This window comes from Phoenix dactylifera, chromosome 7, assembly GCF_051530095.1.
Source record: "Phoenix dactylifera cultivar Ajwa chromosome 7, Ajwa_hap1_PhDact_Kaust_v1.1, whole genome shotgun sequence".
In the NCBI taxonomy this organism is placed as follows: Eukaryota; Viridiplantae; Streptophyta; class Magnoliopsida; order Arecales; family Arecaceae; genus Phoenix; species Phoenix dactylifera.
Genome location: NC_143196.1, coordinates 28,973,597 through 28,989,917, shown reverse-complemented (window position 1 = coordinate 28,989,917; position 16,321 = coordinate 28,973,597). Strand labels below are relative to the sequence as shown.

Below are 16,321 nucleotides of genomic sequence, written 5' to 3'. Positions count from 1 at the left end.
CATGGCATTGACAGCACTTGGACGAGGGTGTGCGATAGTGGGTACACCTTCTTATGTTTTCTCCTCTCTATATTCATGACCCGCTTTTGAGAAAATGTATATTAATAAATTTAACAGTCTGTAGTTTACCTATAACACCAAAAAGGAGAGAGAGAGAGAGGTTTCACTCACCCTCGTTCAGTCGAGTCACCATTGTAAAAAAAAAAAAGAAAGACAAGAGGCCATGATGACCCAGCCGCCCCAATGCCTAGAGCCAAGTATCATGGCATTGACAGCACTTGGACGAGGGTGTGTGATAGTGGTTTCACCTTCTTATGTTTTCTCCTCTCTAAATTCATGACTTGTTTTGAGAAAATGTATATTAATAAATTTAACAATCTATAGTTTACCTATAACACCGAGAGAGAGAGAGGTGCACTCACCCTCGTTCAGTTGAGTCACCGTTGTAAAAGAAAAAAAAAGACAAGAGGCCATAATGACCATGCTGCCCCAATGCCCAGAGCCAGGTATCATGGCATTGACATCATTTGAATGAGGGTGTGTGATAGTGGGTTCACCTTCGTATGTTTTCTCCTCTCTATATTCATGACCCGCTTTTGAGAAAATGTATATTAATAAATTTAACACTATGTAGTTTATCTATAGCACCAAGAGAGAGAGAGAGAGGTTTCACTCACCCTCATTCAGTTGAGTCACCGTTATAAAAGAAAAAAAAACAAGAGGCTATGATGACCCAACCGCCCCAATTCCCAAAGCCTGGTATCATGGCATTGACAGCACTTGGACGAGGGTGTGTGATAGTGGGTTCACCTTCTTATGTTTTTTCCTCTCTATATTCATGACCTGCTTTTGAGAAAATGTATATTAATAAATTTAACAGCCTGTAGTTTACCTGTAACATTGAGAGAGAGAGAGGGGTTTCACTTACCCTCGTTTAGTTGAGTCACCGTTATAAAAGAAAAAAAAAAGATAAGAGGCCATGATGACCCATTCACCCCAATGCCCAGAGCCAGGTATCATGGCATTGACAGCACTTGGACAAGGGTGTGTGATGGTGGGTTCACCTTCTTATGTTTTCTCTTCTTTATATTCATGACCCGTTTTTGAGAAAATGCATATTAATAAATTTAACAGTCTGTAGTTTTTCTATAACACCGAGAGAGAGAAGTGTACTCACCCTCATTCAGTTGAGTCACCGTTGTAAAAGAAAAAAAAAACAAAAGGCCATGATGACGCAGCCGCCTCAATGCCTAAAGCCAGGTATCATGGCATTGATAGCACTTGGACGAGGATGTGTGATAATGGGTTCACCTTCTTATATATTCTTCTTTCTATATTCATGACCCATTTTTGAGAAAATGTATATTAAAAAATTTAACAGTGTGTAATTTATGTGTAACACCGAAAGAGAGAGGTGCACTTACTCTTGTTCAGTTGAGTCACCGTTGTAAAAGAAAAAAAAAAAAAAAAGACAAGAGGCCCGGATCACCCCAACGCTTAAAGCCAGGGTATTATCGGCACTTGGTCGAATGTGGGTAATGGTGGTTCACTTTCTTCTTTTTTTTTTTTGTTATCGTGACCGGCTTTTAAAAAAAATATATTAATAAATTTAATAGTCTGTACACTATAGTTACCTGTAGCACCCCACTCTCCCGTCTACTCGCCTGTGTTTCTTCCTTTTCTGCTTTTGTAACTTTCTTTTGAGAAAATTTATATTGATATATTTATAACTGCCTATTCTTCGCTCCCCCACTCCTCTCTCTTTCGTCACCTCTCCCCACCGCTCTCTCTCTTCATCCAGTGTCCTTCTTTCTCCCAAACTTCTAGGGTTTCTCCATTTCCGGAACTCCTCTCCTGAAACTCTAAATCCTAAGAGATTAGGAAGAGAAGAGAGGGAGGATAGATGTATCTCCGTCTCCTTCTTTTCTACTCCCTCTTACTCCCTTCCGCCCTCGGCCATCTCCTTTCTTCCTTCTCTCACGACGTCCGCTGCCTCCTCGAGTTCAAGAAGGGCATCGTCTCCGACCCCTCCGGCCTTGTCCTTTCCTCCTGGACTCCGCCTCGGCCGCCGGAATCCAACTACAGCGGCGCCTCAGCCCCCGCCTGCCCCTCCTCCTGGCACGGCGTTTCCTGCGACGCCTCCGGCGCCGCCGTCACCGCCGTCTCCCTCGACGACCTCGGCCTCGGAGGGGAGATCAAGTTCGCCGCCCTCGCCGGCATGCGCTCCCTCGGCGACCTCTCCCTCTCCGGAAACTTCCTCACCGGCCGCCTCGTCCCCGCCCTCGGCTCCCTCTCCTCCCTCCAGCGCTTGGACCTCTCCGGCAACCTGTTCTACGGCCCGATCCCCGGACGCATCGCCGAGCTCTGGAACCTGCAACATCTGAACCTCTCTTGCAATGCCTTCTCTGGGGTCTTCCCTACTGGGTTTCAGAATCTCCCGGGGCTGAAGGAGCTGGACTTGAGATCCAATGGCCTCAGCGGTCCCATTGGCTCGGTTCTTTCCGAGATGAGGAATGTGGAGTACCTGGATTTGAGTGGCAATGAGTTCTACGGAGGGCTTCTCATGGAATCGGGGAACCTCTCTAGCCTGGCGAACGCAGTTAAATATGCTAATTTGAGCTCTAATAAGCTCAATGGAAGCTTCTTTTCCAGTGATTCATTGCGGTTGTTTAGGAACTTGGAGGTTTTAGATGTGGGTAACAATCAGCTCTCTGGGGAGCTTCCCTCGTTTGATTCCTTGCGCAATTTGAAAACTTTGAGGGCGGGGAGGAATCAGCTTTCTGGATTAATTCCAGAAGAGCTCTTTGGGAGTACAATGCCATTGACAGAGCTTGATCTCAGTGGAAATAGATTTACAGGTAATTACGTCACATTTTGTATTTAATTAAACATGATTTAGTTCTGTTGCTCATAAAGTCTGCGACTGTATTTTTGACTTGTGGGGTGGTATTTGGTCTGGTAAGGGGAAAAAGAAATTGTCGTGCATTCTTTTTTTTATTGTGGTTACATTTGATGATCTTAACTTTCTGCATTGAAGTTTAGATTTATCAGAAGATATTTAAACTCGGGACATAAAAAATATTTTTATGATTCATTCTTAGTCAGACTTGTGGGTATTATTCCAACCATACATTATTCAACATTTTTTTTCCATCTATGTGCAGGTTATGTTCGAACCATTAATTCAACAACCTTGAAAGTTCTAAATCTGTCTTTAAATGCACTATCAGGTCCATTACCCTCTAATCTAGGAAGCTGCGTCTCAGTGGATTTGAGTAAAAATATACTATCCAGTGATCTGTCAGTGATGCAGCACTGGGGAGAGTCATTGGAGATTGTTGACTTGAGTTCCAATGCACTGTCAGGAAGCATTCCGAATGATGTTCCTCTATGCAGGTCTCTTATATCCATCAAGATTAGTAATAATTCATTAGCAGGCTCCCTTCCTTCTGTACTAGGAAGCTGCCCGAAGTTATCTGATGTTGATCTTAGTTTAAATAAGTTCACTGGACCTATTTTGCCAAGCCTTTTTATGTCATCAACAAGTATGAATCTTTCTGTAGATCAGTTTACAGGACCATTTCCACTTCAAGGGCCACATTCAATTGAGTCACTGGTTCTACCTTCTTATATCCATCTCGAGAGTCTTGATTTATCTGATAACCAGTTAAGCGGTTCCTTGCCTCCAGAAATTGGTAGTTTGCAAAGACTTAAGTTGCTTGATCTTGGAAGAAATGCCTTATCTGGAGAGCTTCCTAGTGAGATTGGTGAGCTGGATGGGTTGGAATTTCTTGACCTATCCGTTAATCATTTTAAGGGTAGGATCCCAGAAATGCCTCAGCGAAGCCTAGAGGTATTCAATATTTCTTACAATGATTTATCAGGCCCTGTTCCTCAAAACTTGCAGAGGTTTCCACGTAGTTCATTTCATCCTGGGAATGCTTTTTTAATCTTGCCAGATGATACAGATGCATTGGAAGACAACACCAGATCTGCCCAACACAGTCGTTTCAGGACCAGTATCTGGGCTGCAATTATTGTTTGCTCTTTTGGGGCAGTTATGTTGATTGTCGTTGTATTATTGGCAGCTCAAAAGATGTGGTTTAAAGAATACTGTGGGAAAAATGAATTCAAAGGCCCTGCTATTATAAGGGATGCAAATCCATTGGGATTTGATCTTCATTACACCCATAATTCTGAAGCAAAAGATTCTTTACCTGTTCCTATTAGTTTCTCATGTAAACATCTATTGGTTTCATCTTCCAGATCAACATCTAGACAAGGAGACTTAGTAACTAATACTGCAGAATGTAGCTATTCCAAATATGGAAGTGGTTCAGCATTTCTGGAACTTGGCGAGTTAAAATATTCCCCATCAACTATTGAGTATAAATCTTCTTTGGGATTGCCATTACCATCTGCACCTCATTATATTGACTCACATTTAACTGAGCAACCTGCAGTGTGGCATGTAGGTTCACCAGATAGACTTGTTGGTGAATTGTTTTTCTTCGATGACTCTTTAGTATTCACAGCTGATGAGTTATCTCGTGCCCCAGCTGAAATTCTTGGTAGAGGCAGTTTTGGCACTAAATATAAAGCAATACTAGATTGTGGTCATGTATTAACTATCAGATTATTGCACTCTGGTCTTCTGAAACAGCAAAAGGAGTTTGCAAGGGAAGCAAAAAGAATAGGAACCATTAGACATCCAAACATCATTTCAGTGAGGGGCTACTGTTGGGGGCCAACAGAGCAAGGAAGGTTGATCATAGCTGATTATGTTAATGGGTATAGCTTGGCAGATTATCTTTATGGTAAGGCTTTCTACATCTTAGATTCTCTGATATTGTCTTTCCTTTCAATTTATCAATGTTCTCTGCCTTTTTTATTCCAATTAAGGTCTCTATTTATCACTTTCATGTCTTGCTTTGATCATTTGCTATGTTTGTGAATTTTCCATTAGGATACAAGTTTTTCTTTCTAGAGAAGAAACTCCTCCCTCAAGTTGTATCCTGTATTATTAGTGCATGTTCATGTGAATCTGTGGACTTTTCCCCTTTCTCTTGCAAAATATGACTGGTTCAATTAGAATGACCTAGGTATAGGCATACTAGACTGGAATTGGATAGACTTGGGCTGCCTCAACCAAGAGAACTATAGAATTCCATTAATATGCCTTGTAATAGTTCATTGCTGTATCTGGAATCATTTTTAGTTCTTTTTACAATTTCTTGACTAATAAAATGAAAAAGATGAGATTGAGATATAACAAAGAACACGGTTTTGGTACATGCTAGTTTAATATGGTTCCTTTGATCCTTACCGTTATTAGCTCTCAACCTGCTAGCAATTATTAAAGATTATGTAGAAGTTAAATGAAAGTCCACTGGCTTTTCCTCTGGACTTATAATGGATATTGCTGCTCTATGCTTTTTGAAATAAATTGCTAGGTATTCAAATGTAAACTACTCTTATTCTGTGACCACGAGTTCAGGTTTGATAGACGAAGTCAACGCTATTAATTAGACTGTCTAGTCATATGATAGATAATGTTGAAATAATAACAGGTTTGACTGTAAAATTGAGTTATCTTGAAAGGAAGACAATTAAAACTAGTAGAAATAACACAAAGTGCATGGAGTGCAATAGGGAAATCAAAGCGTAAATGAGCTGTCCATTGAAATTAGGGCCAGGAGATGCTGTAATGTGTATACTTTTTGTGTTATGATAGGAAAGGGGTAAAAGAAACCAAGGGTTTAAAAGAAATGTGATATAGAGAGATGGATAGTGTGATGTATTCTTGGGTTGACGTTAGTTGAACTCTGAGTAGATTCAAATAAAAATTTCATTTGACAAAAGGAACCTTATCTGTATTGCTGGTGATTCCTGTACCGGCATACTTTGATTTTCTTTGCTGGTTTCTATCCTATTATTAGGAATGTTAAGTATAGTTTCTTCCTCTTTTTGGACATATTTAATAGGACACACTGAAGCAATGTTGCATATTCGACGAAGGTTATCGTTCAAACATAAAATGTGCTTCCTAAAAGGGATGATACCATCTATTGCCTTGTGTTTCAGGCTCCTATATTTACAAAAAGTCCAGTACTTGAAACCATAGAACAGCAGCCGTCATGATACCTTAGAAAAGGAGAAAGTAAGTTAAGGGGAAAAGACAACCATTTGATCTAAAGTTAGGTGGCTAAGGTGCTTAAAGTGGTGTAAATTTAACAATAGATATGGAATTGTTATTGTTGTTGTTGTGTAGTGATTAGAGACTTTCCCTCCCATCGTCACCTGTGTGTGTATGTTGGGAGGGGGGGTAGTTGGCTAGTGTACCATGTATGCCATTGTTTTCCACCTCCTTTGCATATATTTAAGGGTAGAAAGTGAGGCCCTTATTCATTTCCTAGTAAGTTGGCTATTACAACCTTAAGTAAACATTTTCCACAAAGGTTGCAATCTTATTCTGCCTCCTGTTCAGTACTCCTGTTTTCATAAATTACAGTGCAACTTATCAAGTACATAACACTAAAGGTCTTTGAGTACCTCCTTCAATTCTGATCTTTAAATTTTTTTGGTACTATCTTTAGTTTATCTCGTGTTCCCAATAATGAAGCTTCTTGAGAAAGCAGTTATCATGTAGTTTTTGGCTGGGAGTCTGGGCGTTGTTTTAATTGAGATTCTGCTTTGTAATTGTTGTAATGCCATGGAGTGCTTGACAACCACTTGTTTGAGAAATTTGAGAGAGAGCACTCCAGCCAAGCTGCCACGCATATCTTGACTGCCTTTCCACAGAAGCATCATTAAGACAGAAGAAACTCTTACCTAGTTGTACTTTCATCTCGCTTGTCTAATTCTTTCCTTGATTCGTCTTATAGGGCCGGCGGGCCCTTTCTGTTGGTTGAAGTGCGGTCCGCCGAAGTAGGGAACGCACCACAGGTTGACCCACGGCACGACTCCACCCCACCTCACTGGTTTACGATTAGGGATCCTGGAATCACCTCTCCCGCCTTCAGTGCTGATTTTCCTGAGCGAGTAACTCGTTTTCCGGTTGTGGTAAGGATTCGTTAAGCAGCCCCGAAAGCATTCCATTCCGTCCTAACTTTAGAGTCGGTGCTCAAGCTGTTCCTATAAATCTGAAAAATTCACCTGGAAACTCCCAGACATCTAATTATCTAAAGATATACAAAAGATACACCTGCCTGCCTACAGGAACATGCACATATGCCAGAGAACATCTATCTATTCCTTTTTCCAGGGTTTCAGATTCACCCTTTCAGGATAACTAAAGGGTTCCAAGTCTTCCATGAGTAGTAGGTGTTCCATAAGATACAGTAAGCGTTACCTTGGAAGAATTCTTCATGTTCTACAATCGTAAACATTAGATCTCAACAGAAGCTCATTGCCAGTGAAGTATGAAAGTTTAGTTGGTTCGAGGTAACTAAAGATCTGATCAATAGGACTGAAGTTCGATGAGATCCAGATCAACTTCATTTGCTCAAGTAACATGTTGGCTAAGATATAATCATATAACTCTGAGAATCTTTTGGTGACTTTCTAGGGATTTAAAGTTCCTTTTGCTTTGCTTTAAAATGGCTGGTTGGCCCAACTTTATAACTAGCCTATTATAATGGTAATTTTTCTGGTTCAATTCAGCAAAACGAGGTAATTATTGTTTATGCTAAATGCTGCACTATCTGCCCATTTAGTATTAATATGATCCTTAATATGTCCATGCAAATACAGGTATTACAGCATATGACTTATTCTGCCATGAGCATCTGATGTGATCTGTATCTGATTTGTTCTGCAGAATCAACACCAGGAAGATACTCCCAGGTGTCAGTGAGTCAAAGGCTAAAAATTGCAATTGATGTAGCCCAGTGTTTGTATTACCTTCATGATCGTGGCCTGCCTCATGGCAATCTAAAGCCATCAAACATAGTCCTGAAACAACCTGACCTCACTGCACAGCTGACAGATTTTAGCCTTCACTGTCTTATGGCACGAAGAGGCACTGCTCAACAGATGTTGAACTCAAGAGCGCTTGGATATCAGGCACCTGAATTGGCGACAGCAAGCAATCCATGCCCATCACTTAAGGCTGACATATATGCATTTGGGGTTATATTAATGGAGCTTCTAACCAGAAGAAGTGCCAGTGATATAATCTCCGGCCGAGTAGGTGCAGTCGATCTTACAGATTGGATTCAGCAGTATGTCAGACAGGGAAGGGCAGATGAATGCTTTGACAAAGACATCGCCGATGGAGAAGCAGCGACAAAGGTGATGGAGGAATTGCTAGCTGTGTCTCTTAGGTGTATTCTGCCAGTAAAAGAGAGACCTAACATTAAAACAGTGATCGAAGATCTCCAATCAATCGCAATTTGAGATTTTTGTACAGGCAACTGAAATTTAAACATGCGGTTCTTTTGTTTAAAAAAAATTCTTTACTAGGTTTCGAAGACTTCCAGTCAGGATTAATGTTCATAGCTAGTATGGAAATGTTGATCCATTAATTGATTGATTTTTTTTTTTTTTTTGAAAATGTCGGTTGAGTTGAGAGGAAAATTTGATTGCTCATATAAACCCGGTTCATTGGGATATGTTGCTTAGCTTTCAATACTGTTTTGGCTCTGAATTTCTTACACATTGCTTGTTCTAATAGCTGAAAGATGTGAAGGTTTAAATTTGCAGGCTGTTTAGCTTAACACTTTTTGGCTCAATATTGTAGATGCCATATCGGGTGTTAATATCAATTGTTTTCCCTCTGTGCTAATATCCCGTTGCCCACTATGGAAAATTGTGATCTGTCGGCAATCTAGATTCATGCTGCATCAGATGGCTAGTTAGGTTGTCCTTCAAAAGCTGCGGTAGATTTGTTGCCTAGGTTGCTACTTCGGCTGAAGGCTTACAAATGTGGGACACATATGCCACAAGAATCTTTAAACGTCGTATACTCGTATATGCTAATATATATGGTGGTGTATGCCATGGTGATAAATTTCCTTCTTTGCGAAAAAGAGGAAAAAGCTGCTACAGAATTTTAGACCCAAGACAGAAATTTAGGTCCACGGACACACATACGTGTATATAGATCAAGAGGGAGAGAGAGGGAGAGAGAGAGAGAGAGAGCAGATGGAGAGAGAGCACTAAAAAAATCCAGTTACGCTCGCAGATAGATAGATAGATAGATTGAACACATTGTGAGAGATCAAGAACATAAACATAGAGAGATAGAGAGAACACAAATACATATATATAGACATATATATAGATATATATACATGCATGTTGAGAGAAAGAACATATAAAGTATGAGAGTGAGAACACACATGTATATAGGTAGATAGATAGAGAGAGTACTAGAACAATTGGGTTATACACACATGTTTGACAACAATGTTTATATATAACAAGGAAAGATGATGGTCACTGTTTCCCTGAATACAATAAATTTCTTCTCATGATCTAAATTTTCGTACCATTTTTTAAAAAATAAGCTACACACTACAAAAACTAATAATTTTATTAAATAAAAATTATTTAAATATAATATCATTATTTTTCATTATTTAATGTTATAATGCCGTTATAGCTATTATGACAGTTATTATTTTAGTACTAAATTTCGAAATCATCCATTGTAGCACAAGTAATAGCAGTTTTAGCCATTTCGAACAATAGTGGTTTTTGTGGGGTCCATTACAAATGAATAATGCCGTCATTTAAAAGCCTGCTTCCAGCAGCGTGAGAGCAAACAAGAAAAACGCAAAGCATTTAAAATACAAACAGTCGGAAGCCACTCAAAATATATACATCAAATCGACCAGTTCTTAAAACAAACCACTTTTATTCACTACACATAAAAGTCACCTGCAAATCCTGAAATTGCAATCAATTTGAAGAACCGATAAGCCTTGCAACATGTGGAACAAAGAGGCAGTCTCCAGAAACAACACTTTAGTTGCTTTGGTGCAGACCTCAAGCAGAACTAGCTATACTCCTGATATCACACTCAGAACTCATGAGCAGACCTCGAATTATCTACCGAAGTATGAATACTCGATTTTTGATTGGAGTCCTGTGAGGTGAACAGATTGGGGTATGAAAAATATGGATCATCCTCCAAAGAGGTCAATCGTTGAGGCACATGAGCAGGTTGATGCTCAGGCATTTGCTCCTTTGAAACAGGTGACTCGTCGTCCATTCTGGGCACTTCATGAGAAGAAAGGGATGGTGCATCAAATCCCAATTTCGGCTCGTAAATGTTGTTCATATGATCAAATGAATCTTGATGATCAAATAGTGGATTTTCGGTGACATCCTGTCGACGAGAGCCTTCCCCCTTGAATTCATTTTCACCACTCTCAGAGGCCCTGCTGTTCCTTTTTGTTACAAGATCTGCAATTCGAACTTGTGCAAGGTTTGCAGCCGCAAGCGCAGCTGCTGCAGCCACTTCAGCAGTTTCAGCAGCAGCCTGAGCAGCAGCCAGTACATCCTGCAAGTCTACATTGCCCTCACTGTTGTTCTTGGAAAAGGAGGAAGCTGACTCACTTTTCTTTGTAGATAATGGAGCAGAAGATAATGAAGATGAAGGAGCTATCTCACTTTGCCTCGCTGATACTGAAACAGATGAAAATAATGGGGGCGAGGCTGCCAGCTCAGTTTGCTTGGCAGACACTTGATCGGAAGAAAATGGAGAAGAAACAAATGGGATGAACTGTTTGTCTTCCCCCGATGCAACTGAAACATCACACTGCGTGTAGGGGGAAGCAATTAATGGCTCTGGGTTATTTACTCCAGGCTCCACACGAGGAAAGTCTGACATCTCACTTGAAGTAGATTTGTTGACCTTCTGATCAACTTCATAGTCATGTGGCGGAGAGGATGGTACATGTGGAACAACTTCTGGAGCTGAGGGAATATTGGATGTTGAATGGACAGAAATTTTTGGAACTTCAGGAAGATCTAAGGAATCAAAGCCATCTGAATCCAACTCTTCATGAGACTCTTCTACATGGTTGGAAGATAATGCTTCGTCGTGTTTCTCTTTGGGAAGGGGCAACGTAGACCCATAGGTGAAGTGGTTTGGTCCATTCTAAAGAAAAAGATGTGATATTTATATTAGTCAGTGCAGAAATATTAAGAAATAATGGAATATAATCGCTTCAACTCACCAACAAATCCTCGTGTGGTTTCAGAAACTCAGTTTCAGAGGCTGATGGATCCCAATCTAACTCATGCTCTTCAGCAATTTCCTTCAGCAACTTCAATTTTGCTTCCACTGAAGGAGCCCGAACTGACAATAGTTCAATTATCTATAGGAGTAACTTGTTAGGAAAAAGATTGCACCAAATAAAAAAGGAAGAATCAAAATTCAATTACTGGCGCTCGGAAGTTCATAGAACCTGGCGGTTGACTCCACAATCTGGCATGAGCTCCGTGGCAGCTGCAACAAATTCCTTTCCATATTTGGCTGTAAACAACATCTGAACTTGCTGCAATTCAGGTAAATCTGCGCATCTTGGTGCAGCAAAACAAATGCTCGAAATTGCTTCTTTAAGGTCAAGAGGACATTCCCTGAACAATTTTATGGCAGGTCAGACCAGGAGCTCTATACCGAACAGGCATATAAAACTCAAAAGTAAACCAAACTCTATAAATAATTGAAGGAAATATTTACTAAATATACTGATAGTATATATGTATTAACTCAATGGGATCAACCAGAATAGAATTCTATCTCTCAACTTATGGAATTAAGTAAGAATTTTAAATAGAAGCAACTTGGTATTTGTACAGCAGATTAGTTTGAGTTCTATAACACAAACAACTACAACCAAAATCTGGGCGACGAGAGAATGAAGTATCACATGTTATTTGTATCGCATGTTTAAACCATGGTTTCAAGTGCTGGCAGAGAAACTATGCCAGGCCAGCACCAGCAGCTGACATAGATCAGCCTGGCACCTATTTAACTCTATTTTTAATTAAAAATTAAATCTTTTTTTTTTCATTTTGCATGGCACAGCACATATTATTCCAGTGGATCACTAGCATGCCTACTGGCACATCAATACTTAAAACCTTGGTTTAAACATGTGATGGTTCCCATGAAGATCCACCAATGATGTATCGGAACAAGCAAAATTTCAACCTTTAACACTAAAGGAAACAATGCTTGGAAGTGGACATTACTCAATCAAAATTTGCAATTTTTAATGAGAAAATTCTGTTAATATTATGTAGAACATGCAGAACTTTTGTTATCAGAATATAGCAAATAAGATAGAAATGCAAAAGATGCCAATGGAACCATTTTGAAAGTTCCAAGGAACCCTATTTGTTGGTCACTAAAGCAAATAAAGTTACTCTTCTTCAGCTTCTACTATATTTCATAATTCTTCTATTTCACAAGATGATCACTTTGATATGAATGTCAGTTATATCACATATAGCATGGAAATGTTCCATGTGTTAGACTTGAGAAAACTTGTTATAGGTTGGCAACATCAGAATATGTCTTGGACCTGTATTTGTTAGTCACTAAGGCAAAAAAAGTTACTCCTCTTCAAATTTTATACATTCCATACTTCTTCAATTTCACAAGATCCGCATTTTGATATGAATGTCAGTTATATCATGCATAGTATGTCAATATTCCATGTGTTAGAGTTGAGAAAATCTGTATGCATACGTATAGCGAGTACTGCTAGCTTTCTACCTTGTTATAGGTAGTCAACATCAGCAGGTCTCACTTTTCATCAAAATGGTTCTAATAATACTTAAGCCATCAATTTCTATTATTTAATAGTGATTAAAAATATATTACCAGAGTTAAAAAACAACAATGAGTTGTTACTAATGTCATATATAGCATATAAATGCTTGAAACTACTAATGTCAGAACAAGTTCTGCAAAATACATTGATGAATAACTCAATTTCGAGTTCTAACACTTCCATAAATATATCTCCAATACAACATACACTCATTGAATTTATAGCCAGTTTATCATGTTTTTGACTCCAAGTAGTAATATTCTCAAATAATAGCAAGTTAGCAACCAACATAAATATCTAATTTGTATGGTCCAATCTTCTTCATTATTCAATACCATCACCAGTCACAATCTTGATGCTTCTTCACCTCCCATATTTCTTCCTTTTCCTAGGGCCATCTTATCTTTCTTGGACATGGATATACCATCTTCATCTTCCTATCTCACTTCTCTACTACTGAAGCTAATGTACTTTCCTTAATTAAAGAAGGACAACACAATGCATGCGGCTCCCACTGCTGCAAGGTCTGAGAAGGGTCAGATATATGCAGCCATATCCCTGCATGCAGAGAGGCTGTTTCCATGAACCCATGATCTCGAGGTCACAGTAGAGCAATGTTACGAACTTTTTTTAATTGTACTTCATTTATTTATTTACTTATTTTTTGGAGAACTAGGATAGGAGAAATCCCAGTTGAAATTGTGGTGAGGATAGGACTCGAACCTAGATCCTTGCTAACAATCCCCAAAGACTTTACCAACTGCACTAGTTAGCACTCTCAACTACATGACATTTTAACCATGCTGATCCAACAAATTGTCTGCTTAAACATCCTCAACTGCTAACAAAAATTTATTATTACATGCAAGTATCCTCCTAGTGGCCAACATCTTTATCTAAAACATCGTTGACCACATTAATGAACATCTATGGGAATATTAGTCCTTATCAATTTGGTGGATCCTACTCTGCTAGTTATGATCCATCTGATTCCCCCCAGAATTGCGAATGATGTCATGCTAATTTTCCTGCAGTCTGCTAATAAGAATTAATAAAAGGCATACTAGATATCCAACTTCGGTTCATCTGCCTCGAGATTCCTAGAGAAATTCAATGTGTTTATATATATAAAAACCAAGAAAATAATAAATTCACATCAAACTATATCATACAATTAATTTTGATGGAAGCCTCCTTGTCAAAATAAATCCCACTACAACTGCATATTCAAAAACAAGTACCACATTGAACCTTCATTTTCAGAAACTCATACACTGAATTCCACAAACATAAGCAATGAACACCAATCATAATTAATCAGATAAAAAGACTACATAACATATTCAAGTACGGGTATAGTCTTGTCTTCTAATAAGCGGCATATAAATCATGAAATGCAAGATGCAAGTTGACCCCCCAGCTGAGCAACCTTGCAACATAAATGAAGCCTTTTGTGATCAATCCATGATGACAAAATTGCTTGGTATGTATCAAAATTTTATCATTACTTGAAAAATGCGACTTCCTTTGAAAATGTCGCATAAGAATGCATGATGCCAGAATCCTACTCATTGTTATTCACTAAAGACTGAGCTGAGGAAAATATTCTTTTAATTTTATATTATTTTGATCAAAATCATACATCTCAGACTTCATGAATACCGAATGCGACTCTTCAAGAAAAGAAACTGCCCCAAAAAATCAACAAAATTAAATATCAGCGACATTTCCTATTGGTTAAATAAGAATTAGGTTTGTAAATTGCAATTCCCAAGGAAGGAAACTTGTTCAGAAATTTAGCAAGTTTTCATTAAGTTAAAAGAGATGTTAACAAGAGAACATCAAAACCAATATAATTCCTAGAAATGTGACAATGGAAGCATAAGTAGAAGAAATATATGCATATCTACGAGGGATATAAAAATAATCAGGAATCAACTAGCCAACCTCTGGGTCTCAATTATGGGAAGACGGACGGAAATTAGCTCACAGAACAATTCAATGGTCTCCTGCGCCGCCATTATGTTTTCCTCCCGAATAATATGCTCCACCTGTAACCAACACCAACTAATCGTTCATCAAAAACTACAACTGAACTCTCAAAAAAAAGGAAAAAGAATACTCCTGACAGCAAGAAACTGCTTCTCATTTGCTCTGTTTTTTGGGTTTATCCCTGTCGCTTAGTTAACGCTACCCTAACCATCAAAAGGGTAAAGATTAGTTTGTTTTCATTAATAAACAAAAAAAAATCAAATTTACCCGGATCCGGGCAGTGGCCTCCTGCCCATTCTCAAGAAGCTTTGCAATGTCTCTTCGCATCTGCTTCAGTTGAACCTCCCTCCGATTCCGCAGTAACTTTATTCTTGGAATCGTTAGCTTTAGCAGTGTTTTGCTGATCACACACAAAATTAGCAAAAATATAAACGATCGATCCCCCAATCATAAGGCAGACATGACTTTATCAAAATCAAGCTTTTCATCAAGCTATTTAAATACTAACCAATCAAAACAACAATGAGATCAAAACCACAGCAAAACTCCCTAAAATTTTAATCTTTATATCAAATTACACAATTTCATCAAATTACGAATTTGATGCCCTAATATGAAAAACCCTTCAATAAAAGGCAGAAGAACTGCAAAAAAACAACCTTCTTTTCGCATCCAAAAGAGACGATTTTTCCAGAAAACTACGAAAAACCCAAGAAAACCGGAAAATCGAAAACGTGCAAAACAACCTCAAGAATCCAAAATTCCCATCAAGCAAAGAAGGGGACGAATCCGATCCAAACAACAAGAAAATTACACACGATTGAAACAAACGAACTAAATAACTTTAGCATACCATTTGGCTCCTTTGAATCCCTTATTGAAGAAAGCATCGAGCATCGACATCGCTCGTCCGATTTCTATTGATCAAACCTCCCAAACTAATTCTAGCACTGAGCTTATCGACGCGAAATCGATCTTACACTTTTTCCGAGATCTAAACAAATCTATATATATACACGAGAGAGAGGGGTAGTTCTATATACACCCCCCCTATTGCTCAGGACACCCCCCAAAAACCAAAAAAAAAAATACCCAAACTAACCTTTAGTGTAATTACCATATTGCCCTTGAAATTTTCTCATACACCCCCCTCCTCCTCCTCTGTTTCGTTTTGAAAAGAAAAAAAAAACACCCCTCAAACCCCCCTTAAACCCCTCCTCCCCCGTTCCCCCTTCTCCCTCTCGTCGCCGGCATTCTCCCGATCTCCGACCACCTCGCCGGCTTCTCCCGAAATTTTTTTTTTTCACGGTTCGTGCTCCGTTCGGCACTGGATCGCCGAATTGTTCGGCGATCCAGTGCCGAACAAAAGCCTTCTGTTCGGCAACCCTCAACCGAACAGATCTGTTCGGCTGCACAGTGCCGAACAGATCTGTTCGGCTGCACAGTGCCGAACAGAAGGCTTCTGTCCGGCACTGTTCAGCCGAACAGAAGCCTTTTGTTCGGCGATCCAGTGCCGAACGGAGCACGAACCGTGAAAA

General features: G+C 39.2%; 2 protein-coding genes across 3 annotated transcripts; one reads left to right on the top strand and one right to left on the bottom strand.

The window, feature by feature from the left end:
* Window positions 1-1,743: 1,743 nt before the first annotated feature.
* Window positions 1,744-8,631, top strand: LOC103721205 (putative inactive receptor kinase At5g10020). The gene is made up of 3 exons (XM_026810060.4): window positions 1,744-2,858; window positions 3,165-4,817; window positions 7,820-8,631. The coding sequence occupies exons 1-3, from the start codon at window positions 1,904-1,906 to the stop codon at window positions 8,395-8,397; spliced, it is 3,186 nt and encodes a 1,061-aa protein (XP_026665861.4). The 5' UTR covers window positions 1,744-1,903; the 3' UTR covers window positions 8,398-8,631.
* A 1,019-nt stretch (window positions 8,632-9,650) lies between these two features.
* LOC103721196 (uncharacterized) lies at window positions 9,651-15,808 on the bottom strand. Of its 2 annotated transcripts, none has more exons than XM_008811294.6 (6): window positions 15,637-15,808; window positions 15,051-15,183; window positions 14,739-14,842; window positions 11,418-11,589; window positions 11,187-11,327; window positions 9,651-11,107 (listed from the first exon to the last, which is right to left on the bottom strand). In XM_008811294.6, exons 1-6 carry the CDS (start codon window positions 15,684-15,686, stop codon window positions 10,025-10,027), a joined length of 1,683 nt encoding a protein of 560 aa, XP_008809516.4. In that variant the 5' UTR covers window positions 15,687-15,808; the 3' UTR covers window positions 9,651-10,024. The 2 variants fall into 2 exon arrangements, with proteins under 2 accessions (XP_008809516.4, XP_088557652.2); XM_088701526.2 differs by having other exon boundaries at window positions 14,739-14,986; window positions 15,637-15,769.
* Window positions 15,809-16,321: the final 513 nt, after the last annotated feature.